Here is a 27,577-nt window from a genome sequence, read left to right on the forward strand (position 1 = left end):
CAAAGATAGATGTTATCCTGGAATTCCCTTGCTTTTTCTGTGATTCAAGGGATATTGGCAATTTGATATCTGGTTCCTCTGACTTTTCTAAATCCAACATGTACATCTGGAAGTTCTCTGTTCATGTGCTGTTGAAGTCTAGGTTGAAGGATTTTTAGCATTGCCTTGCTAGCATGTGAAATGAGCCCAGTTGTGTGGTAGTCTGAGCATTCTTTGGCATTGCCCTTTGGGATTGAAATGAAAACTGACCTTTTCCAGTCCTGTGGCCACTGCTGCTGAGGCTTCCTAATTTGCTGGCCTATTGAGTGCATCACTTTAACAGCATCATCTTTTAGGATTTTAAATAGCTTAGCTGGAATTGTGTCACCTCCACTAGCTTTTTTCCTAATAATGTTTAATTTATGGTTACACAAGAACAAAGGGAGGTAGGCAGACAAATTAGCAGCACGGGATTATCAGATATAAACTAATTTATGTAAAATCGATGAACAGCGCATATTTACTGCATAGCATAGGGAAGTATGTTCAGTTTCTTGTAATAATGTATAATTGTAAGTAATCTGAAAAAATACATATATATCTGAATCACTCTGTGGTACACCTGAAACTTACACATATTATAAATCAACTATACTTCACTAAAAACATATTCATTCTTCTAGTCCATGAACATAGAATATCTTTCCATTTAATTATGTCTTCTTCATTTTATTTCATCAGATTTTATTTTTATCACTGTAGAGCTTTTCATCTCCCTTATTTATTCTTAAATGTTCTTTTTGATTTAATTTTAAATGAGATTGTTTTCTAAATTCTCTTTGTAATAGTTTATTACTATGTGTTGAATTATTCTTAAATATTCTTTTTGATGCAATTTTAAATGAGATTATTTTCTAAATTCTCTAATAACTAATTACTATGTGTAGAAATGCAACAGTTTTCTGCATATTGATTTTGTATCTCTAGTTTTACTGAATTCATTTATTAGTTCACAGTTTTTCTTTTTGGAGGAGATTTTAAGGATTTTCTACATGTAGTACGATCATTTACAAGTAGTGACTGTTTTCCTTGTCTGTTTGCAATTTAAATGCTTTCTGTTTTTATTATTTATTTATTATGCCTGTCTAATTGCTGTGACTAGAAATCCCTATAATATTTTGAATGAAATTGGAGAGAGGAATCATGCTTGCGTTATTTGTGATCTTAGATTTTTTTTTTTTGCTGGACCCCATGGCTTGTAGCATGTCAATTTCCTAACCATTGATTGAATCCTGGTCCTAGCAGTGAAAGCCTAGAATCCTAAGCAATAGACTAGCAGAGAACTCCTCCTCATCTTACATTAAAAGCTTTTAGCTTTTTATCACTGGTTATGCATTTTGTGGGCTTTCATATATGGTCATGTTATCTTGAGGTATGTTTCCTCTGTATTCAGTTTGGAGAGAAATTTTATCATAATCGCTGTTGAATTTTATCAAAAGCTTTTTCTGCACATATTGAGATGATTATATGATTTGTATCCTTCATTTTGTGAATATGGTTTGTTATATTGCTTGATTTGTGGCTGTTGAGCCATCCTTGCATCCCTGGGTGAAATCTCAGTTGATCCTTTTCATGTATTGTTTACACTTTTTATATATTATTGCATTTGGCCTGCTAATATTTTGTGAAAGTTTTTACCTCTATGTTTTTCAGGTGCATTAGCCTCTGATTTTAGTATACATATATGTTATGCTAATACATATTTATTGTAATATTTATTATATAATGTACTTAATTTGCATATGACATATTGTGTGTGTGTATATATATTTTTTCTTTTGTAGTATTTTTACATGGTTTTGGTAGGGTAATACTGGACTTGTAAAATGAGTTCAAAGTGTTTCTTCCTCTTCTGTTTTTTTTGAAAGCATTTGAGAAGGGCAGGTATTAATTCTTTTTTAATATTTGGTAGAATCACCAGTGAAGTCATGGTTATGGTCTTTGGAGGGAGGTTTTAAATTACTGATTCTATCTCATTGCTAGTAATCTGTATGTTTACATTTTCCATTTCTCACGCCAATCTTAGAAAATTGTATGATTCTAGGAATTTACCAGTTTCTTCTCTGGTGTCCAGTTTATTGCCATATTATGTATTATGTGGTTTCTTATAATCTTTTTCATTTCTGTGGTACCAGTTGAAAGATTTCTTCTTTTATTCTTGATTATGCTTGTTTGAAACACTTTTTTTCTTGCTTAGTCGAACTGAAGATTTGCCAACTTTGTTGATGTTTTTGTAGAATGAACTAGTTAGTTTCATTGATATGCTTTTCCTGTTGTCTTTTTAGTTTCTGTTTTTTCTATGATCTTTGTCACTTCCTTCCTTCTACTCTTTTTAGGCTGTGTTTATTTATTTTTTTAGTTTCTTTTTTTTTCCCCCTTTATTTATTTATTTATTTTTTCAGTGGGTTTTGTCATACATTGATATGAATCAGCCATAGATTTACACGTATTCCCCATCTCGATCCCCCCTCCCACCTCCCTCTCCACCCGATTCCTCTGGGTCTTCCCAGTGCACCAGGCCCGAGCACTTGTCTCATGCATCCAACCTGGGCTGGTGATCTGTTTCACCATAGTTAATATACATGCTGTTCTTTTGAAACATCCCACCCTCACCTTCTCCCACAGAGTTCAAAAGTCTGTTCTGTATTTCTGTGTCTCTTTTTCTGTTTTGCATATAGGGTTGTTGTTACCATCTTTCTAAATTCCATATATATGTGTTAGTATGCTGTAATGGTCTTTATCTTTCTGGCTTACTTCACTCTGTATAATGGGCTCCAGTTTCATCCATCTCATTAGGACTGGTTGAAATGAATTCTTTTTAACGGCTGAGTAATATTCCATGGTGTATATGTACCACAGCTTCCTTATCCATTCATCTGCTGATGGGCATCTAGGTTGCTTCCATGTCCTGGCTATTATAAACAGTGCTGCGATGAACATTGGGGTGCACGTGTCCCTTTCAGATCTGGTTTCCTCAGTGTGTATGCCCAGAAGTGGGATTGCCGGGTCATATGGCAGTTCTATTTCCAGTTTTTTAAGAAATCTCCACACTGTTTTCCATAGTGGCTGTACTAGTTTGCATTCCCACCAACAGTGTAAGAGGGTTCCCTTTTCTCCACACCCTCTCCAGCATTTATTGCTTGTAGACTTTTGGATAGCAGCCATCCTGACTGGCGTGTAATGGTACCTCATTGTGGTTTTGATTTGCATTTCTCTGATAATGAGTGATGTTGAGCATCTTTTCATGTGTTTGTTAGCCATCTGTATGTCTTCTTTGGAGAAATGTCTGTTTAGTTCTTTGGCCCATTTTTTGATTGGGTCATTTATTTTTCTGGAATTGAGCTTCAGGAGTTGCTTGTATATTTTTGAGATTAATCCTTTGTCTGTTTCTTCATTTGCTATTATTTTCTCCCAATCTGAGGGCTGTCTTTTCACCTTACTTATAGTTTCCTTTGTAGTGCAAAAGCTTTTAAGTTTCATTAGGTCCCATTTGTTTATTTTTGCTTTTATTTCCAATATTCTGGGAGGTGGGTCATAGAGGATCTTGCTGTGGTTTATGTCGGAGAGTGTTTTGCCTATGTTCTCCTCTAGAACTTTTATAGTTTCTGGTCTTACATTTAGATCTTTAATCCATTTTGAGTTTATTTTTGTGTATGGTGTTAGAAAGTGTTCCAGTTTCATTCTTTTACAAGTGGTTGACCAGCTTTCCCAGCACCACTTGTTAAAGAGGTTGTCTTTTTTCCATTGTATATCCTTGCCTCCTTTGTCAAAGATAAGGTGTCCATAAGTGCATGGATTTATCTCTGGGCTTTCTATTCTGTTCCATTGATCTATATTTCTGTCTTTGTGCCAGTACCATACTGTCTTGATGACTGTGGCTTTGTAGTATAGTCTGAAGTCAGGCAGGTTGATTCCTCCAGTTCCATTCTTCTTTCTCAAGATTACTTTGGCTATTCGAGGTTTTTTGTATTTCCATACAAATTGTGAAATTCTTTGGTCTAGTTCTGTGAAAAATACCGTTGGTAGCTTGATAGGGATTGCATTGAATCTATAGATTGCTTTGGGTAGAATAGCCATTTTGACAATATTGATTCTTCCAATCCATGAGCATGGTATGTTTCTCCATCTGTTTGTGTCCTCTTTGATTTCTTTCATCAGTGTTTTATAGTTTTCTATGTATAGGTCTTTTGTTTCTTTAGGTAGATATACTCCTAAGTATCTTATTCTGTTTGTTGCAATGGTGAATGGTATTGTTTCCTTAATTTCTCTTTCTGTTTTTTCATTGTTAGTATATAGGAATGCAAGGGATTTTTGTGTGTTAATTTTATATCCTGTAACTTTACTATATTCATTGATTAGCTCTAGTAATTTTCTGGTAGAGTCTTTAGGGTTTTCTATGTAGAGGATCATGTCATCTGCAAACAGCGAGAGTTTCACTTCTTCTTTTCCTATCTGGATTCCTTTTACTTCTTTTTCTGCTCTGATTGCTGTCGCCAAAACTTCCAACACTATGTTGAATAGTGGTGGTGAGAGTGGGCACCCTTGTCTTGTTCCTGATTTCAGGGGAAATGCTTTCAATTTTTCACCATTGAGGGTGATACTTGCTGTGGGTTTGTCATCTATAGCTTTTATTATGTTGAGGTATCTTCCTTCTATTCCTGCTTTCTGGAGAGTTTTAATCATGAATGGGTGTTGAATTTTGTCAAAGGCTTTCTCTGCATCTATTGAGATAATCATATGGTTTTTATCTTTCAATTTGTTAATGTGTCAATTTGTTACATTGATTGATTTGCAGATATTAAAGAATCCTTGCATTCCTGGGATAAAGCCCACTTGGTCGTGGTGTATGATTTTATTAATATGTTGTTGGATTCTGTTTGCTAGAATTTTGTCAAGGATTTTTGCATCTACCGTCATCAGTGATATTAGCCTGTAGTTTTCTTTTTTTGTGGGATCTTTGTCTGGTTTTGGAATTAGGGTGATGGTGGCCTCATAGAATGAGTTTGGAAGTTTACCTTCCTCTGCAATTTTCTGGAAGAGTTTGAGTAAGATAGGTGTTAGCTCTTCTCTAAATTTTTGGTAGAATTCAGCTGTGAAGCCATCTGGTCCTGGGCTTTTGTTTGCTGGAAGATTTTTGATTACAGTTTCGATTTCCTTGCTTGTGATGGGTCTGTTAAGATCTTCTATTTCTTTCTGGTTCAGTTTTGGAAGGTTATACTTTTCTAAGAATTTGTCCATTTCTTCCAAGTTGTCCATTTTATTGGCATAGAGCTGCTGGTAGTAGTCTCTTATGATCCTTTGTGTTTCAGTGTTGTCTGTTGTGATCTCTCCATTTTCATTTCTAATTTTGTTAATTTGGTTCTTCTCTCTTTGTTTCTTAATGAGTCTTGCTAATGGTTTGTCAATTTTGTTTATTTTTTCAAAAAACCAGCGTTTAGCTTTGTTGATTTTTGCTATGGTCTCTTTAGTTTCTTTTGCGTTTATTTCTGCCCTAATTTTTAAGATTTCTTTCCTTCTGCTAACTCTGGGGTTCTTCATTTCTTCCTTCTCTAATTGCTTTAGGTGTAGAGTTAGGTTATTTATTTGGCTTTTTTCTTGTTTCTTGATGTAAGCCTGTAATGCTATGAACCTTCCCCTTAGCACTGATTTTACAGTGTCCCATAGGTTTTGGGTTGCTGTGTTTTCATTTTCATTCATTTCTATACATATTTTGATTTCTTTTTTGATTTCTTCTATGATTTGTTGGTTATTCAGAAGCGTGTTATTTAGCCTCCATGTGTTTGAATTTTTAACAATTTTTTCCCTGTAATTGAGATCTAATCTTACTGCACTGTGGTCAGAAAAGATGACTGGAATGATTTCAATTTTTTTGAATTTTCCAAGACCAGATTTATGGCCCAGGATGTGATCTATTCTGGTGAAGGTTCTGTGTGCACCTGAGAAAAAGGTGAAGTTGATTGTTTTGGGGTGAAATGTCCTATAGATATCAATTAGGTCTAGCTGGTCCATTGTGTCATTTAAGGTTTGTGTTTCCTTGTTAATTTTCTGTTTAGTTGATCTATCCATAGTTGTGAGTGGGGTAACTAGACTTCTGTGTAAGTCTAGTTTGTTCATTTGAAATTTAAAGATGTTTTTTTTGAAGTAGGCATAATAAATGTAATAATAATACAGAGTAATAATACTCTGAAATGGCCTTAGAAATGCTTTTGCTGCACCTCATAAGTTTTGGTATATTTTTATTTTTATTTCTTATAGACATTTTTTAAATTTCATTTTTTATTTTTTTGTTAATCCACTGGCTGTTTAGTAGTATGTTGTGTAGTCTTCACATATCTGTGATGCTTCACTTCTGTGTATTTGAATAGAAGGTTTGTACCAGTGTGGTTTTAGTCTCTGTCAGTTTGGGCCTTACATATGATCTGTCCTTGGTGAAAGTTTCATTTGCACTTGAGAAAAATGTAAATTGTTGCCTTTTTATGAAATGTTCTATATATATATGTTCAAAGAAGGCCATAGTTCAAGGTATCCTTTAAGGTATATATATTTTTTATTTTCTTTCTGAATGTAAGATTAAATCTCCCCAGTAGTATTGTGTTACTATTACTTCCTTTAGGTGTGTAAATATTGCTTTATATATTTAGTTTCTCCTTCTTGGGGTGCATAAATACTTGCCAATCTGATATCCTCTTGTTGAATTGACCATTTATCAGTATGTAATATCCTTGAGCGCAGAAGAATTGATGCTTTTGAACTGTGGTGTTGGAGAAGACTCTTGAGAGTCCCTTGGACTGCAAGGAGATCCAACCAGCCCATCCTAAAGGAGATCAGTCCTGGATATTCATTGGTAGGACTGATGTTGAAGCTGAAACTCCAGTACTTGGGCCACCTGATGTGGAGAGCTGACTCATTTGAAAAAACCCTGATGCTGGGAAAGATTGAGTGCAGGAGGAGAAGGGGACGACAGAAGATGAGATGGTTGGATGGCATCACTGACTCAATGGACATGGGTTGGGGTGGACTCTGGGAGTTGGTGATGGACAGGGAGGCCTGGCGTGCTGCAGTTCATGGGGTCACAAAGAGTCAGACATGACTGAGTGACTGAACTGAACTGAATATCCTTCCTTATCTTTTATTACAGTCTTTGTTTTAAAATCTTTTTTGTCTGAAATAAATATACTTACTGCAGCTTTCTTTTGGTTTTCATTTTTCATGGAATATCCTTTATCATCCTTTCAATTCTCCTCTAAAAATGTCTTACCTTACATATTAAGTGAAACTCCTGTAGGCAGTATTTGTATGGGTCTTTTTATTTACCTGTTTATTTGTCCATCCCTCACTCTATGTCTTTTAATTGGAACTTGTAGTCCATTTCCATTTAAAGTGATTGTTGGTAGATATATTTATTTCTATTTTCTTAATTGTTTTGGTTGTTTTGTACTCAATAGTTCCTCTGTTTCTTTTTCTCTGTCTTTGTGGTTGGATGACTTTCTTTAGGGATATGCTTAGATTCCTTTCTTGTTATCTTTTGTGTAGCCACTACAGGTATTTACTTGGTGGTTACCATGAATCTTACATGTAGCAATTTGTATTTAGAACAATCTATGTTATTAACAGCTTAGATTTTAATGCATTATAAAGCTCTATATTTTTACTTTCCCCTACACATTTCATTTTTGAATTCAAATTTTACATCTCTTTGTATTGTATATCCCTTAATAATTATTGTAGTTATAATAATTTTTGCTACATTTTATTTTGAAAACCTCTATATTAGTTTCATAGGTGATAAATGTGCTACCTTTACTTTATATTTGCCTTCACTAGTGAAACTCATACTTTCATATTCTTGTTACTAATTAGCACCCTTTCTTTATTCAGCTTTAAAAAGTCATTGTAAAATGTCTTGCAAGGCCAATTTAGAAGTGCTAAACAGTTTTTTGGTTTTGCCTGTTTGAAAAACTCCTTTATATCTCTTTAAATTATGAGTAATAACGTTGCTAGTTTGAGAATTCTTGGTTGGAAGTTTTTGTCTTTCATCACTTTGAATATATCATGCCATTCCCTTCTGGTCTGCAAAGTTTCTGCTGAAAAATCTGCTGAGAGTCTTGTGGAGTTTACTTTGCACTCAGCAAGGTGTTTTTCTCTTGCTGCTTCTAGATTTTCTCTTTGTCTTTACCTTTTAACATTTAAGTTATATTAGTAATATCCACTGTTTTGTGTTTGTTTGGATTTATCTTATTTGGTAGTCTCTGAGCTTTCTGAATCTGGCTTTTTTTTTTCCCACTGAAGTTCAGAAAGTTTTAAAGCATTATTTGTTCAAATAAGTTTTCTGCTTCTTTCTTCTCCTTTTGGGACTCCTATATTGTGAATGTTAGTTCATGTGATGTTGTCTTTGTTGTCCTTCAATTTCATTTAAAAATTTTTTCTCATTTCGTTGCTCTGTCTGGATGAGTCCCATTGCTTTATTTTCCGACTCACTGATCCATTCTTTTAACCTGTCTGCTGTTGAACCTCTCTTATGTTTGTTACTTTTTTATGTTCTCTGTCTTTGTTGAAGTTCTCACTGTGTTTATCCATTGTTCTCCCAAGTTAGGTGAGCAATTTTGTGATTATTATGTTTTAAATTATTTGTTGTTGTTGATTTGTCACTCAGTTGTGTCCAACTCTTTGTGACCTTATGGACTGCAGCACACAAGGCTTCCCTTCATTATCTCCCAGAGCTTTTAACTATTTATCAGGTCAGTTACTTTTCTCTATTTCAGTAAGTGGTTATCTGAGGAGGCCTTACAAATAGCTAAAGAAAGAAGAGAAACAGAAATCAAGGGAGAAAGGGAAAGGTATATCCAACTAAATGCAGATTTCCAAAGAACATCACAGAGAGAAAAGAAGGCCTTTTTCAATGAACAATGTATAAAACTAGAAGAAAACAACAGAAGGGGAAAGAGCAGAGATATCTTCAGGAAAATTGGAGATACCAAGGAAACATTTTGCCCAAAGATGGGCACAATAAAGGGACATAAACAGTAGAGATGTAGTAGATGCTGAAGAGATCAAAAAGAGATGGAAAGAATACATGGAAGAGCTATACAGAAAGGATCCAGATGAACTGGATTACTCTGATAGTGTGGTCAACCACCCAGAGCCACTTTCTGGAGAGCGAAGTTAAGTGGGCCCTAGGAAGCACTCCTATTAATAAAGCTAGTGGTTGTAATTGGAGAAGGCAAAGGCACCCCACTGCAGTATTCTTGCCTGGAAAATCCCATGGACGGAGGAGCCTGGTAGGCTGCAGTCCATGGGGTCGCTAAGAGTCGGACACGACTGAGTGACTTCACTTTCACGTTTCACTTTCATGCATTGGAGAAGGAAATGGCAACCCACTCCAATGTTCTTGCCTGGAGAATCCCAGGGATGCGGGAGCCTGGTGGGCTGCCGTCTACGGGTTTGCACAGAGTCGGACACGACTGAAGTGACTTAGCAGCAGCAGCAGCAGCAGCAGCGGTTGTGATGGAATTCCAGTGGAACTAACTATTCAAAACCCTAAAGGATGATGCAATCAATATGTTGCATTCAATATGTCAGCAAATCTGGAAGACCCAGCAGTGGCCATAGGTCTAGAAAAGGTCAATCCTCATTCCAGTTCCCCAAAAGGGTAGTACTAAAGAATGTGCTAACCATCGGACAGTTGCATGTAAGGTTATGCTTAAAATCTTGCATGCTAGGCTTCAACATTATGCGAACGAAGAACTTGCAGATGTCCAAGATGTGTTTAGAAAAGGAAGAGGAACCAGAGATCAAATTACCAACATCAAATTACTAACATTTGCTGGATCATAGAGAAAGCTAGGGAATTTCAAAAAAACATCTACCTCTGTTTCATTGACTACACCATTGATTAAAAGCCTTTGACTTTGCAGATCATAATAAACTGTGGAAAGCTCTTTTTTTTTTTTTTTCTAAAATTATCTTTATTTATTTATTTATTTTTATTAGTTGGAGGCTAATTACTTCACAACAAAAGAGATGGGAATACCAGGCTGTCTTACCTGTCTCCTGAGAAACCTGTATGCAGGCCAGGAAGCAACAGTTAGAGCCCTGTACAGAACCACTGATTGGCTCAGGATTGAGAAACGAATATGACAGGGCTGTCTGTTGTCACCCTGTTCATTTAATCTGTGCACTGCATGCATCATGAGAAATGCCGGGTTGGATGAATTACAAGCTGGAATCAAAATAGGTGGGAGAAACATCAACAACCTCAGATATGTGGATGATACCACTCTCATGGCAGAAAGTGAAGAGGAGCTAAAGAGTCTCTGCATGAGTGTGAAGGAGGAGAGTGAAAGAGCTGGCTTAAAACTAAACATTAAAAAAATGAAGATTGTGGCATCTGGTCCATTACTCCATGGCAAACAGAGAGGGAAAAAGTAGTAGTAGTGACAGATTTCCTTCTTGGGCTCTAAACTCACTGCAGATGGTGACTGCAGCCATGAAATCAGAAGATGTTTGCTCCTTGGCAGGAAAGCTAGGACAAACCTAGACAGTGTGTTGAAAAGCAGAGACATTACTCTGCCGACAAAGGTCGGTGTAGTCAAGGCTGTGGTGTTCCCAGTGGTCACATGTGGTTGTGGGAGCTGAACTGCAAAGAAGGTGGAGCACCTAGGAATTGATGCCTTTGAACTGTGGTGCTGGAGAAGACTCCTGAGAGTTCCTTGGGCAGGACGGAGATCAAACCAGTCAATCTTCAGGGAAATCAACCGTGAATACTTATTGGAAGGACCGATGCTGAAGCTGAAACTCCGATATTTTGGTCATCTGATTTGAACAGCTGACTCTTTGGAAAAGTCCCTAATGCTGGGAAAGATTGAGGGCAGAAGGAGAAGAGGGCGTCAGAGGATGAGATGGCTGTATGGCATCACCAATGCAATGGACATGAATTTAAGCAAACTTCGGAAGATGGTAAGGGACAGAGAGGCCTGGTGTGCTGCAGTCCACGGGGTCGCAGAGTTGGACACGGCTGGCCCAACTGAACAACAATTTCATTGTGTTGTTATTTTTTTCCCCATGAGGTTTTATGTTGTTTTTTCATGTAAAACATATTTGTCTTTTTTTTTTTTATTATGTGCATATTTGTATTTTTATTAATTTATTTTAATTGGAGGATAATTGATTTAACATATTGTGTTGGTTCCTGCCGTTCATCAGCATAAATGCACCATATATATGTTCCTTCCCTCTTTACCTCCCTCCCACTTCCCATGCCACCCATCCCTCTAGGTTGTCACAAAGCACCTGGTTTGAGCCCCCTTTATCATACAGTAAATTCCCACTGGCTATCTGTTCTTCATATGGTAATGTATGTTTTCATGCTACTTCGTCAATTCATCCCACCTTCCCCCCACCCCCTGTTCTCTATGTCTGTTTCTCACTGCTGCCCTGCAGATAGGTTTACCAGTACCATATTTCTAGATTCCATATATATGCATTAATATATGATATTTATTTTCTTTCTGACTTAACTCTGTATACGCATGCATACTAAGTCACCTCAGTCACGTCCGACTCTTTGCAACCCCATGAACCATAGCCCACTAGGCTCCTCTGTCCATGAGATTCTCCAGGCAAGAATACTGGTGTGGGTTGCCATGCCCTCCTCCAGGGAATCTTCCCGAACCAGGGATCAAAGTGGCATCTCTTATGTCTTCTGCATTGGCAGTGGGTTTTGTTTTTTTTTTTACCAATAGCACTACCTGGGAAACCCTCACTCTGTATAATAGGTTCTGAGTTCATTCACCTTATTAGAATGGACTCAAATGCATTCCTTTTTATTGCTGAGTAATATTCCATTGTGTGTATGTACCACAACTTCTTTATTCATCTGTTGATGGACATCTAGGTTGCTTCCATGTAGTAGCTATTATAAATAGTGGTGCACTGAACATTGGGGTACATGTGTCTTTTTAAATTATGATTTCCCCAGGGTGCATGCCCAGTAGTGGGATTGTTGGGGCATATGGTTGTTTTATTCCTGGTTTTTTAAGGAGTCTCCATACTGTTCTCCTTAGTGGCTGTATCACTTTACATTCCCACCAACTGGGCAAGAGGGTTCCTTTTTTTTTTTTTTGATTCAATCTTTGTGTTGTTTTCTGTGTATTAAATGAAGCAACCGCCTCTCTCAGTCTTGAACACTGTCCTTGTATAGGAGATGAACCTCACTAATCAACTCTGCCCTAGCTCTTGATTGGTTTTCAAACCATTGTGATTGTCCAGGCAGCATATTTTAAGTAGTGCCTGGTAATTGAGGGATGGGAAGACCAGTTAGTGTCCCAAAGGGGAAGATATTAATCAGCATCTAGATTCCGGTTGGTTGGGAGGCAAATGCTCAGGCAATGAATTTTGAAGAATGCAAATATATAGTCACATGGGGCTGCAGGTTTAAGCCCTGAGGACTCTCTGAGATAGGAGTCTGACCGTGTCACCTGGGTAGCAGTCACAAAAATCAGGGCTTCCGACAAGTGTACTAGCCCCTTTCTGGGAGATACTGATGAGCTTAGTGAGGTGGGATGCAAGACTTTTGTTCCCCATTCTAGTATTCCTGAGCACACCTCCGTGGCCTCTAGTTGTGTGCCAAGGCTGAAGCCTGCCCCAATGGCTGAACCTCCACAGCTAGCAAGGAGTCTTCTTTCACAGAAAGACTTGGAGTGTGTTTCAATCTGCTCTCTCTGTTGTGGCTCTGTAGGTTACCTGCTAAGCACTGTCTTTTTTTATTGTTTCAGTCCTGTTGGACCTAGGAACGTAAGCTCCCTGGCCACTAGAGCCAGGTGATCAAGGGACATCTCAGGCAACAGCCATAGAAACTAGGGCACCAGTCATAAAAACAGGGCAGATTCTGGTGCTCTGGAGTGCTGTAGAGGTAGAATGTGAAGTTAATACCTCCCTCCAAGGTCTCAGGATAGGTTTATCGTCAGACCTTAGATGTGTGTTTCTATCAGAATCCTGCCCCTCGTGTTGCTGCCATGATGACACAGTAATAGGCCTCTTTCACAGAAAGATTGAACTCCTGAGTCTGTTGCCTCTTCCTGTGCCCTGGGGATGGTAGCTATCTAACGATTCTTTCTCTGTTGATCACAGTCCTGTGGGACCTGTGAGCCAAACCACACTGGCCACCAGAGCCAGGTGTCAATAAATGTGTTTGTTCCATGGCTGAAACCACAAATATAAAGGTATTGGAGCATGAGCTCCTTTCTGTAAGATACCAGTTAGCTAGAGTGAGAGAGAGGGAGATTGCAAAGATTGCATCCACCTGCCTTTATTCACTGGTAACCCATCTATAGGCCTTCCAAGTGCACCAAACCAGAAGCCAGCCCCTCAGGCCAAAATCCTGGACAAGCAGATAGGCTAATTTCTAAGAAAGACTAGGATTTATTTTAGCCTGCTTTCTCTGCAGGGATCTGAGAGTGGCAGTCTGCCAAGAGCTGTCTTTCCAATTGTTCTCATAGCAAGGGCACTCAAGGACCAAGCCTACTGGCCTCCAGAGTCAGGGACTTCAGGACATCAAATGCATCCTTTGGGTGGTAGCTGCAAAAATCAAATCATGGGTAAAAGCCAGACTCCAGCTATGTGTAGAAGATACCTGGAAGGTATGTGTAGAAGTATCTCTGGAAGATATTGCAGCTCTAAAGCATGGCAGAGGGGGAGTACAAAGATGCCGAGAAAAGGTAAAAAGAAAATAAAAGAAACAAAAAGAGAAAAATAGGTGAAGAAAAAGAGATGGCTTTTGCAAGGCAGAGGATGGTGTGCAAATGGCAGTCATTAGTTGGAGCATAAAGATGACACTCGTGGGAAAGGGAAAATAAAAAAGAGTTGTGGTTGGGAGATGGTGCCAGGTTTAGCAAGGCAGAGAGAGCAGGACAATGGCACCCACCAGCCTGCCTACCCCCAGAATATCCCAGAAGGCTCCTGCCCCTCAGACCAATATTTTATTTAAAAGTAGAAAGTGAGTCTGTTTCATATAAAGTCAGGTCACTTTTCAAAGTGCTGTTTCTCCACTGGGCCCTGGGGCAGATGAGTCTGTGCACTGGCCCTTTAAGAGCCATTCCTCAATTCATTCCAGCCCCATTGGTCTACATGGATATGAGTCCTATAGGTCTTCAAAGCTAGATGTTTTGGGGGCTTATCTCTCAGGTACCCAACTTAAATGCTGAGATGCCCGATGTTATTTGCTTCTCAATTGCCTGATATGAAGGGGTTGCTCTACCAGTTTTTAGTCTTTTTCCAGAGGAAATTATTCCATATATAGTTGTAGATTTGGTGTCTCTTTGGGAAAAAGTGAGTTCAGAATCTTCTTAGGTCACCATCTTGAACTGGAACTTCTGCTTTCCATTCTTGTAGAACATCTCAAATTGATGTTTCACACTAGTTCAAATTTCATACACCTTCATCTTTGTTATATACTGTCTCCAATATGGTATTTACTTCTATAATTATTTATATATCTTGCTATTAAATTTTTGGTATTTCTTGTGATCCTTCTGTACCCTACCCATTTCCCTGTTTAATTCTGTTCTGTTGTATTTTAATTTAAACCAAACCCCTCCTCCTGGCTTTCTGTTCCTGATTTTTAGATAAGGTCCAACTGTATATTGAAGAACAATCCAAACAATTTTTGGAGGGTGTTCATTTGTTGTTTTGCTATTTTAATATTTTCTTTAAGAGTTCCTTCTATTTTATTCTTCAAACCTTTTTATTGATTGCATGACTATTTCTGTAGCAACTTCTAGCCCTGAGCTTATCTTATTCTGTATATATTTTTAAGTATTTTATCTATACCTATTAAATTAAAATCTATATTCAGGTAATTCACAGACTTTTAGCTCATGTTTAGGTCTGTATTGTTGTCCTTAGAACATTTACCTCTAGATGTCACATAGAGCTAAGGCAAAGCACTACTATTGCTTCTGTCTGCTAAATTCACTGCCTTGAGGAAAACGCATTGATTTCTTATTAACCTTTGTGCATTCCACTTGTCAGATGTAAAAGCATACTGCTTCTGCTTTTGTAGCATTTGACACAGCTGTCTTTCTCTTATAACCTTGAAACTCTATTGTAAAAGTATCTTACACATCTAATAATTTCTATATTTGCTGTCTCTCCCCATAAATAATTTTTTTTTGTTCTCTGTTCTTTTCCTACCTTGCTACATCTCTGTGTTCAGCAATACTTTTTTCTCCTTATCTGAATGCGGAAATGTTATACTGTTACTTAAAATGATTTTTTGCTATAAGAGTGCTAAACTAGTATCAAGATTATTGTATATGGCTACATAACAATGTATTTTGTTTGACTGTTTTCTTTGGTATAAAGAATTTTTTGTACCTTAGTTGTGTAAGCAGCTTTATACATTATGTCTTATGCTCAGTCAGCTTCTATATTTATGGTACCTGCCTAACTTATGTAAGAAGTTTGAGACCCCTTCATGGACAATAATAATATTTGCAATATAATGGGTTAAAGCTTCTTTTAAAGACTTATGGAAAAAATACTGTAAGTTATAGCCAAATTTTAATAATGGTTACCTGTGGGTGGTATGATTCGAGAGGATTTTTAATTATCTTACTTCTTATTTGTAGTTTTCAAAATTTCCCTAATAAATAGCATCTATTAACACAAGGTTGAAAGGATATGGTTTTGTGTATTCATCCCATAGTACTAAGGAACAACCATAAACCCAGGTCTGTGCTTAACACATAGACAATGACACATGAGATATGAACATTTCATTAAAGGGCTTGTAGTCCTGCTTTGAGAAATAATGTGATACAGGCTCTGCTGAGCTGTTAGCAGTTAAAAAGGACAGGAGCAGATCAATAGAATATTCTCAAGTAGTGTAATGGAAGAGGCCATTTAGGCTGTGAGAGACTTAACTGAGTTGAAATGATGGTGATGTGTTTGTGATGCTTTCTTAGAGCTTTTCAATGCTGTAGAACATAAACTCTGCTAGTTATCCTTATAGATAGAATCTTTCTCATTATCCGGCTCTTCCATTTTAAGCACTATGTGTTGTATATATTTTCATCACTTTGGGGCTTATTGCTTTTTGAAGCTGCCCAGCAGGTTTTGTTTTTTTTTTCTTTTTTTAACTTAATAGGAATTTATTATCTCACTGCTCTGGAGGTCAGAAGTCCAAAATCAAGGTATCACATGTCTTATTATTCAGGAAAGAAACAGAAACAAAAACTGAATTCTAAGGTGTTAATAACCTGGTAAATGTAGATACTTGATATTTAGAAGAATACAGACATACCAGTCCTGGGCAGGACAGCAAAACTGAGACAGTTTTACAGTGAGAGATACCGTTTGTTTGGACAAATTCTTGCTATTAAAATTTTTTCTTTAGAGATCATAGAGCAATAATTTACAAAATGAAATTAGGACATCATAATCATTCTTGTTCAAGAAGCATTATTATTAAAAGCTAGCTTCATGTGCTTCTAAGAAGCTAATTAGTTGCTGCTTGGCTTATTGTGCTGAGAGGCTGTTGTGATTCATGGGTATTTACCCATCGCAACAGGATTTTCTGATGCTATTTGGTTATGAAATTATTTACATTTCTGACTCAAGGCTTTAAAAGGATTCCAGCAGTGTTTTTTTTTTTTTAAAGTTCAAATAGTTTAATCACTTTGCTTTGTCTATACAAGAATAGTTCCTTTTGCTCAAGGAGGAAAAGAAATTTAATCTATGATAGAATACCTACTAAACTTTTGTTTATATTTTACTTTTTTTTTTCCATTTATTTTCATTAGTTGGAGGCTAATTACTTTACAATATTGTAGTGGTTTTTGTCATACATTGACATGAATCAGCCATGGATTTACATGTATTCCCCATCCTGATCCCCCCTCCCACCTCCCTCTCCACTCGATTCCTCTGGGTCTTCCCAGTGCACCAGGCCCGAGCACTTGTTTCATGCATCCAACCTGGGCTGGTGATCTGTTTCACCCTAGATAATATACATGTTTCGATGGTGTTCTCTCGAAACATCCCACCCTCGCCTTCTCCCACAGAGTCCAAAATTCTGTTCTGTACATCTGTGTCTCTTTTTCTGTTTTGCATATAGGGTGATCGTTACCATCTTTCTAAATTCCATATATATGTGTTAGTATACTGTATTGGTCTTTATCTTTCTGGCTTACTTCACTCTGTATGATGGGCTCCAGTTTCATCCATCTCATTAGAACTGATTCAAATGAATTCTTTTTAATGGCTGAGTAATATTCCATGGTGTATATATACCACGGCTTCCGTATCCATTCGTCTGCTGATGGGCATCTAGGTTGCAGCAGTGTTTGTAAGCCAACTTGTGAACTTAAGAGCATATTGTGCCATTTATGGTGAATCAGCTTGGCAGCATCAGAATGTGTGAACTGGGTTGTACTGCAGTGGCTGAGGGGCAGTCTTCTGGTGAGACTCCTCAAGCTAAACATGATAATGAGTTTTCTTTGATATAGACCGTTTTATTTTGTAAGGGATCAAACTTTCAAAAAATATTTGGGAATAATACCAACATAGGTTTTTGTGGTTGTATTTACTCTAGTAAGGTATTAATAACAACTTGTACTACTATACTCTGTATGTTAATTTTAATCCATGAGTTTATGTGTTCAGTCAGTTCAGTTGTCTCCGACTCTTTGCAAATCTAAGGACCATAACCTACCAAGCTCCTCTGTCCATGGGATTCTCCAGGCAAGAATACTGAAGTGGGTTGCCGTTTCCTCCTCCAGGGGATCCTCTTGACCCAGGGATCAAACCAGGGTTTCTTATGTCTTCTGCATTGGCAGGCTGTGTTTTTTTTTTTTAATCACTGGTGACACCTGGGAAGTCTGTTTAATGTGTATAATAAATAATTTGTTTTTTCTTTATGAGATATTTATTTTGAAATAGGGCAGAAATCAAAAGCTCTTTCTAGAATACTCCTAAACTTTTAAGTATCATTAGTTACATCTGTTTATCAAGCACTTTGAAGACAGGAATGGCAGTCCACTCCAGTATTCTTGCCTGGAGAATCCCATGGACAGAGAAGCCTGGCAGGCTACAGTCTGTGGGGTCGCAAAGAGTCGGACACGACTGAGCGACTAACACACTCATGAAGCACTTAGACTGTCCTTCATGAGAATAGTGAACTTTATTGTTTCCCCAAAGTGGAAAGGAGATTTTTGAGGTGACATAGCCTTCATGTTAGAGGTTTTTCCAGAGTAGGCATTATGTTTAAAAATCCACAAATTATGGCTTCCCTGGGTGTGGCACAGTGGTAAAGAATCTGTCTGCCATTGCAGGAGACGCAAGAGATGTGGGTTCGCTACCTCATTCAGGAAGATCCCCTGGAGAAGGAAATGGCAACCCACTCCAGTATTCTTGCCTGGGAAATTCTGTGGACAGAGGAACCTAATGGGCTACAGTTCTTGGGGTCACAGAGTCGGACATGACTGAGCACGCCTCCCTGTGTGTTGTTTTATTAACAGCAAAGTGAATGAACAGGGCCTATGCTTAACATAGCATATTGGAGAGATGTGAGTATAGTGAACCTGAAGTCTACTGCTCTTCCTGGTCATTGGCATTCTTTTATAGTTCTCCATTTTCATAAAGCAGTTTTATAAAAGGAGACTTCAAACTTGTCTAGCATGAAATTATATAGTTAATCACATTCAGTTCTCATTTTTGTTACTTAACACGACACCTGCTGGCAGTGAGGCACATAGCAGGTCATAGGAGCAGAGAAGAGATCAGGCCCTCCTGCCCCTTGAAGTTCATGTGTGCTTGCTAAGGTCAGTTCAGTTCAGTTCAGTCGCTCAGTCGTGTCCGACTCTTTGCGACCCCGTGGACCTCAGCACGCCAGGCCTCCCTGTCCATCACCAACTCCTGGAGTTTACCCAAACTCATGTCCATTGAGTCGGTGATGCCATCCAGCCATCTCATCCTATGTCATCCCCTTCTCCTCCTGCCCTCAATCTTTCCCAGCATCAGGGTCTTTTCAAATGAGTCAGTTCTTCATGTCAGGTGGCCAAGGTATTGGAGTTTCAGCTTCAACATCAGTCTTTCCAATAAATATTCAGGACTGATTTCCTTTGGGATGGACTGGTTGGATCTCCTTGCAGTCCAAGGGACTCTCAAGAGTCTTCTCCAACACCACAGTTCAAAAGCATCAATTCTTCGGCACTCAGCTTTCTTTATAGTCCGACTCTCACATCCATTCAGGACTACTGGAAAAATCATTGCCTTGACAAGAGTGACCTTTGTTGGCAAAGTAATGCTAAAGTAGTAGGGCCAAAAATAAAATGTTCCTGACAAATTTCCAAAGGGTCATATTTGAAACAGAGACACAGCCGTCTGTCTTCCAGTGACACACGACAAAGACTAGAGGACCTGAGTCTGTGAGATCTTTGACATTAACTTGGCTATGCGACTTTCTGAAAACCTCTTATTGTCTCTGAGACTGGGGTTCTTTAGCTTTCCTACGGGAGCAGTGAATGATACCTGTCCCACCTACTTTTTAAAGGATGACCTTACATGAAATGCAAAATGGCAACATAAAAAGATTGTAGAAAGTAACATAGTATTCAAGGGTAAGGTAATTGTTTGCTGGTCACTTTGTTTTTTTCTTCTTTCTTAAATATTGGACTTTTTCAGGACTCAGTTCTAGGCATTCTTCTCATATTCCATGTTTAGGAAATCTCATACATTCCCATGGTTCCAGTTATATATACCTTTCACACAGAACCATCTTTTGAGTTCCAAGTATTTGTGTAGCTCCCAAACTCTACTGGGCCCAGTCTCAGTTTGACTTTGCATTTAAAGAAATACTGTCCAGCAACAAAAAGTAATTAAATAGTAATACTACTTTTTGCTCAAGTCTCCAAGAACATAATAGCATGGAGGGTATAATTCAGCAATATTTCAAAAAATCTTTTATCCACCCCCACCCCTACCCCCAGGCAAACCTCAATTAATCCCTGTGTTATGTGCTCCCAGTTTTCCATACTGACCCTGAGACTCACTCACAACTCCCTGCAGACTTTTTCTCATTTGATCTTCTCACAAACCATGTTTGGCCCATGTTTTCTTCTCTGTCCTTTTTTGCCTACAATGATAACAGCCCAAGAACTCGGCTGGCAAAGACCAAATTCTCCCTTGAAGATGAGAGAGGAAGGAAAGATTAGTTTGGCAAAGACTCTTATTAGAATAGGCAAAAAGAGGAGGCTGGGAACATTTACATGTAAATAACCTGTATTCCCAGCACACTGATAGAATGTTTTACTTGTTCTTTACTTGTTTATTTCACCTCAGAACACCTCTGATTCAGCCTGTCTAAAACTTGACCTTATCATCCATACAAATTTGCATCTCCTCTAATACCCTTATCTTCATATTAAGTGTCCATCATGCTCTTAGTTGCTTATTTTGAACATATGAAGATCATTCTCAAATTCTTCCTCTCCTCACCCTTCACAGTTCCATTCACATTCCCTTCATCCTGGATACTGAATACATCCTTCTAGAATCTCTCCATTTTACCCAATCTCTACTTCTGCCACTGAACTCCTTGTTTCCCTGCAATCCATTTTCCATATTCCAACCAGAAAGATCATCTTAAAACATGCATCTGGTTATGCCTTTTCCTCCGCTACACTTTTCAAAGGCTTTTGAGTACCAAGCCTTTAATATGGTCTCTGCTTCCTAGGTGGCTCAGAGGTAAAGAAGCCACCTATAATGCGGGAGACTCGGGTTTGATTTCTGGGTCAGGAAGATCCCCTGGAGGAAGAGATGGCAAACCTCTCCAGTATTCTTGCCTGGGAAATCCCATTGACAGAGGAGCCTGGCAGACTACAGTCCATGGGGTTGTGAAAGACTTAGCGACTAAACAACAATACGGCCTCTAAGATCCATATACTCTGGCTGGTTTCTGCTTTATGTCTCTAAAAGTAGTCCCCTTCTTAACAGGATGCATCTCTTCCTGCCTCAAGTCCTCTGTCTAAGCTGGGTCTTTCACCTCCTTACCCTGTACCCCACCCACCAACCTCCTCATCCAAGATTTCTCTGACTCCTCAGACAGGGCCCAATCCCTTTGCTATAGACTCTTGTTCCACTCAGGTTTGATCTCTGGATCTGGAAGAGCTTCTGGAATAGAAAATGGCAACCTATTCCAGTATTCTTGCCTGGAAAATTCCATGGACAGAGAAGCCCAGCTTGCTATTGTCCATGGGTTGCAAAGGGTTGGACATGACTGAACACAGACACACACACTTGTTCCCCATATTTTTCCTGTGATGAGACCCATTGCACTTGAAATCTATATACTTGTTCTAACACATTTTGCCCAGTAAACCTTAGCATGAAGTCGGAAGGCGTGTCTCTCTTCTGTAGCACTTCTTCCATTGTGCTTACCACAGTATGCAGCTCAGATCGAGTATTCATTGTACACATGTTGATTAAAGAATATTTCTTCCATGATTTGGGCCTTGTCTGCCTCTCATCTCTGTACATATTGTGCTTCACATTCTTTTTACCCCTGAGAAAACCTCATGTGATTTCACAGTTTTTAGGTTCATGCTCTTCTCTCTCGAATGTTTCCTCTTTCTAAGTTAGATGAAAGCCAATTTAGAGTAGTCTGTGTTATTAAATTGATTAGCAGTCAGATGGAAACTTTCAGCAGTTTAGGTGATGATTTAATTATAAAAGCTATTCTTACTTTGTCTGCTAATATATACTTATTTTGTGGAACTCGTAAAATCGTATGATTCTTTTCACTGTCGCCATATATTGACACATACTCCAGAAGCAAATAACACTGGTTGAAACTACAGAGTATATAGTTCTGAGACTTAATATTCTGACTTGTGTGCAAATTCAATAAATATTTACCAGTAGTTTTCAACAGTACAGTGAATATTCCAGAAGTAGATATATGTACTATTTAAATGTCTTATTGATATGTTTATTATTCTGCCTTTGAAGAAAACAAAGAAATATATAGCCAAAAATATTTAAAATAGGTAAGATTGGAGATGACTGTGGTGTCGGGAAGGAATTTAACTCACAAAATAAATAGCCATGAAGTCCAAAACACTTGGTGGAGTGAGCCTCACTGACTTCCTACGTGAAAGGGGAGATAAAAGACGGCTATGTGATTTATAATGCCCATAGGGAAACACAAATCACTTATTGAGAAGCATAACTGTTGCAACTACTGAAACCAGAGAGAAATGTCTCCTGTTGTCAGAATGTGGTAAATAGCAGCTTTTCAGCCCTGTGCAGAAAGCATGTGTGTGCGTGCTCAGGCACTTAGTCATGTCCAGCTCTTTCCCATTCCATGGACTGTAGCCCGGCAGTCTTTGTCCACAAAAAGCACGGCAACAGGTTTATTAGCACTGCTACCTTCAATTGCAGCAGGCTATTTTTTGGCATTACAAAGATCAATTCATTAAAAACAATTCTACATGGGTCTGTTATGCAACCCATTGATATTATGAAGTCATCTGGTCATTGATTTATATTGTCCACAGTATAAAGAGATTAAGTTATGTTAGATAATCCTGCCTAATTGTTTTCACTATGCTTTTGGTGAGTATTGATTAGATGTTAGATTTTGGTTAAATAACTAGACATATCTGGAAACTGGAAGTGCCCCTGGGAAGTGAGCTAGATATGGCCAGCAGGACCAAGATTTTATTTTAAGAGATAATTTGGGATTGGTTTAAAATTGTATGCCATAGAACTGTAGTTTTTAAAACATGTGGTGAGCATCAGGATCACCTGGAAGATTTTTGAAAGACAGGCTTGTCTCCCACCTCTGTAGTTTTCTACTTAATAGGTTTAGGGTGGTTGAGGTGAATTTATCCTTATTTTTTTAAAGAAAGCCACACCATTGATTCTAGTGCAGTTTGAGAATTGCTGCCATAGATTATACTGTATTAATTTTATATAGAAAAAAATTTAAAGCAGATATAACCAAGTAAATGTTTTCCCCAAATCATCTATTTTATGGTTAAGATCATCTGTTTTTGAAGACTGTAAATTCCCAAATTATTGTCCATTGCAAGCTCTTTCTGAAATGTACATCTAGGCAATTGAGTAAGGTGATCTAATGTATGGGCATCTAATTAGGAAACACATTAAGAGTTTTGTTGTGTCTATAACTTTGAATAGTTAATGTGTATTTGGGGATAATTTTTTATTCTCACCATTGCCTGATTACATTTCCATATGGACTAACAATATTTCAATGCTTATATTCTATCTGGAGAGCATTTTCCTATTTTTAGTCTTCATAAAGTTTTAAAGGATACTTAAATATGCTTTATAAAGTTATCTGAGATCTCTAGGATTACTTTCATTTGTGGGCTTTCAAGTGATAATATGAAAACTGATATTTATAGATTGGTATTTAACATGTCTTAACTTATATTCAGTAGTTACTAGTTATAAACAAAATCTTTAAATATGTGGTAAACCTTTGTTTAAAATAGAAAACTAAGCCCCCATACATGTGTGTGTATATGTCTTAGTCTATCTTAATATCTGTGACAGCAAATATCTTGAATGAATGTCTGATGCTTACTTTTCATTCTTTCTTTACAGGCATTGCTTCTATGACGGTGCCAGTGTACATTGCTGAGGTCTCACCCCCCAATTTAAGAGGTCGATTAGTCACCATTAATACCCTCTTCATCACAGGAGGGCAGTTCTTTGCAAGTGTTGTTGATGGAGCCTTCAGTTATCTTCAGAAAGATGGATGGAGGTCTGTAATCGTTCTTACATTTAATTTTCAAATAAATTATGACTTTAGGGGATAGAAGAAAAATTGAGAAATGATGGAAAAGAAAAAATATAACTAAGTATTTTGAATCATTACAGCTAATTCATATATGATGGTATTCAGCAAAATTGAAAGTGGACCAGAAGCTGATATTTATTTTAATAGTAGACAAGGAACCTATCATTAAGAATTGATATTTACAGGATTTTTTAGCTTTTAGGTGACATTTCTCACACTGTGTATGGTATTTTGCAATGTTTGTTTAAAACGAATGTAACAATAAATATGCATGGAGTTTTTGAATTTTATCAGTGATTGTTAAGCTATTTATGGACTGCAGATATAACTAATGTCCTTTTTGGATTTAGGAAGCTACATTCTGATCTGAAAGAGAATTCAGTCTTTTTTTTTTTTTTTTTTTTGTAAAACAAACTCATGTTAAAACTTAAGATGTTATGGGCTTGAGATTTTGATATACTTCATGGTGTTCAAAAAACAGATTCATGTAACTCTTCCAGGGGTTTAATTTTTAATAAAATTTCCCTATACTCTGTATAGGTGCTGGAGATAAAATATTCCACAAGACAGACTCTGGTGCATATTTTCATCATGCTTAAAGTATTGAAATTAATTCTTAACAGCTGAAGAAAAAGGGTTTACTGCTATGCGGATATAGGGAATTAAACTTACGTATGTAAGTGGCACAGTAAATCGGAGTCATTAAAGACTTAGACTGATGAAGTTGTATTAAAAGTTATGTGAAGAAACTCACAGAAGTCAGTAAGGGCCTATGTCAGAAACCATTAAAGAGAGGACACATTTCTTTAAAACATTTACTCTGTCTGCAGATGCTGAGAAACCACTTTCTACCTCTGAAGGAATGAATCTCTGACAAAGTGAGAGATTACTGAAAATTGAAGAAGCATGAAATTCCTCTTTCTTTTCTTCCCTGTAGAAGAACAGAAAGAGGGAGATGGTAACTTGTTACCAGCATCAGTTCAATTTGTTTCAGTTGCTCAGTCATGTCCAACTCTTCGCGACCCCATGAACTATAGCACTCCAGGCTTCCCTGTCCTTCACCAATTCCCGGAGCTTGCTCAAACTTATGACCATCGAATTGGTGATGCCATCCAATCATCTCATCCTCTGTCATCCCCTTGTCCTCCTGCCTTCAATCTTTCCCAACATCTGGGTCTTTTCTAATCAGTTGGCTGTTTGCATCAGGTGGCCAAAGTATTGGAGCTTCAGCTTCAGCATTAGTCCTTCCAGTGAATAGTCAGGACTGGTTTCCTTTAGGATTGACTGGTTTGGTCTCCTTGCTGTCCAAGGGACTCTCAAGAATCTTCTCCAGCACCGCAGTTTAAAAATGTCACTTCCAACTTTCACATCCATACAGGACTACTGGAAAAACCATAGCTATGACTACCTGGACTTTTGTTGGTAAAGTGATATATTTGCTTTTTAATACCTGTCTAGGTTTGTCATAACTTTCCTTCCAAGGAGCAAGTGTCTTTTAATTTCTTTTAATCACAGTCAATGTCCGCTGTGATTTTGGAGTCCAAGAAAAGAAAATCTGCCACTGCTCACACTTTTTTCTCTTTCTATTTGTCATGAAGTGATGGTACTGGACGCCATGATCTGAAATTTTTTTAATGTTGAGTTTCAGGTCAGCATTTTCACTATCCTCTTTCACCTTCATCAAGAGGCTCTTGAGTTCCTCTTCACTTTCTCCTATTAGAGTGGTATCATCTGCATATCTGAGGCTGTTGTTATTTCTCCCAGCAATCTTGATTCTAGCTCATGTTTCATCCAGCCAAATCCAGTGAAATCCAGTGCATTGCACATGATGCACTCTGCATAAAACTTAAATAAGCAGGGTGACTATATAGCCTTGTCATACTCCTTTTCCAATTTCAGACCAGTCTCTTGTTCCATGTCTGGTGCTGTTACTTCTTGATCCACATCCAGGTTTCTCAGGAGACAGGTAAGGTGGTGTGGTACTTCTGTCTCTTTAAGAATTTTCCAGTTTGTTGTGATGCATACAGTGAAAGGTTTTAGCTTACTCAATGAAGCAGAAGTAGATGTTTTTCTGGAACTCCCTTGCATTCTCCATCATCCAACTAATGTTGCCAATTTGATCTGTGGTTCCTCTGCCTCTTCGAAACCCAGCTTGTACATCTAGAAGTTCTCCATTCACATACTGTTGAAGTCTAGCATAAAGGATTTTGAGCATAACCTTGCTAGCACGTGAAATGAGCACAGTTTTTCAGTAGTTTGAACATTCTTTGGCATTGCCCTTCTTTGGGACTGGAATGAAAATGGACCTTTTTCAGTCCTGTGGCCATTGCTGAGTTTTCCCAAATTTGTTGGCCTGTTGAGTTGCAGCACTTTAAGAGCATCATCTTTTAGGATTTGAAATAGCTCAACTGAAATTCTATCACCTCCATTAATTTTGTTTTTAATAATGCTTCCTAAGACCCCTTGAATTTATACTCCAAGATATCTGGTTCTAGATGAGTGACCACACCGTTGTGGTTATCCAGATCATTAAGACCTTTTTTGTATAGTTCTGTGAATTCTTGCTTCCTCTTCTTAATCTCTTCTACTTCTGTTAGGTCGTTACCATTTCTGTCCTTTTTCATGCCCATCCTGCATGAAACGTTCCCTTGATAGCTCTAGTTTTCTTGAAGAGGTCTCTAGTCTTACCAGTTTTTTTTTTGTTTTCCTCTATTTCTTCTCATTGTTCAATTTAAAAGCCTTCTTATCTCTCTTTGCTATTCTCCAGACCTCTACCTTTAGTTGGGTGTATCTTTCCCTTTCTCCCTTACCTTTTGCTTATATTCTTTCCTCAACTTACATGCGTAGCCTCCTTCGACACCCTCTTTGCCTTCTTGCATTTCTGTTTCTTTATTTGGGTGGTTTTGTTCACTGCCTCCTGTGCAGTGTTTCAAACCTCTGTTCCTAGTTCTGCGTGTAATTTATCTCCCAGATCGAATCCCTTGAATCTATTTGTCACCTCCACTGTATGATCATAAGAAATTTGATTTAGGTCATACCTGAATGGCCCAGTGGTTTTCCCCACTTTCTTTAACTTGGCCTGAATTTTCCAATAAGGAGCTGATGAGTTGAAGCACAGTCAGCTCCAGGTCTTGTTTTTGCAGACTGCATAGAGCTTTTCCATCCTGGGCTTGCGAAGAACATAATCAATCTGACTTTGGTATCGACCATCCAAAATCAAAGTCCATGTGTAGAGTCCCATTTGGTGTTGACTCTACACGTGGACATACATGGTGATGTCCTTGTGTAGAGTCATCTCTTGGTTTGTTGGAAAAGGCTGTTCATTGTGACCAACATGTTCTCTTGACAAAGCTCTCTTATCCTTTTCACTGCTTCATTTTGTAGTCCATGGCAAAAATTGGGTATCTCTTGACTTCGTACTTTTCCATTCCAATCCACTATGATGGGAAGGACATCTTTTTCTTAGTTCTAGAAGGTGTTTTAGGTTATCATAGGACGTGTCAGCTTCAGCTTCATCAGCATCAGTGCTTGGGGTACAGACTTGAATTACTGTGATGTTGCATGGTTTGCCCTGGAAACGACCCTTGATTATTTTGTCATTTTTGAGGTTACAGTCTTAGGATGGCCAAGAGGCTTGTGTAATTCAGTAAAACTATGATCCATGCTATGCATGGCCACCTAAGACAGATGGATCATAGGGAAGAGTTCTGACAA

The 27,577-nt window shown here is 38.0% G+C and overlaps 1 protein-coding gene across 1 annotated transcript in view; it reads left to right on the forward strand.

Moving 5' to 3' along the window:
- The window catches only part of SLC2A13 (solute carrier family 2 member 13), a 495,370-nt gene that overhangs the window by 70,644 nt on the left and 397,149 nt on the right, over window positions 1-27,577 (forward strand). Inside the window, exon 2 of the mRNA XM_061129885.1 lies at window positions 23,668-23,827. Coding sequence (XP_060985868.1) covers window positions 23,668-23,827 — 160 coding nt within the window. The remainder of the gene's footprint in view (window positions 1-23,667; window positions 23,828-27,577) is intronic.

Source organism: Dama dama, chromosome 3 (genome assembly GCF_033118175.1).
Source record: "Dama dama isolate Ldn47 chromosome 3, ASM3311817v1, whole genome shotgun sequence".
Taxonomy (NCBI): Eukaryota; Metazoa; Chordata; class Mammalia; order Artiodactyla; family Cervidae; genus Dama; species Dama dama.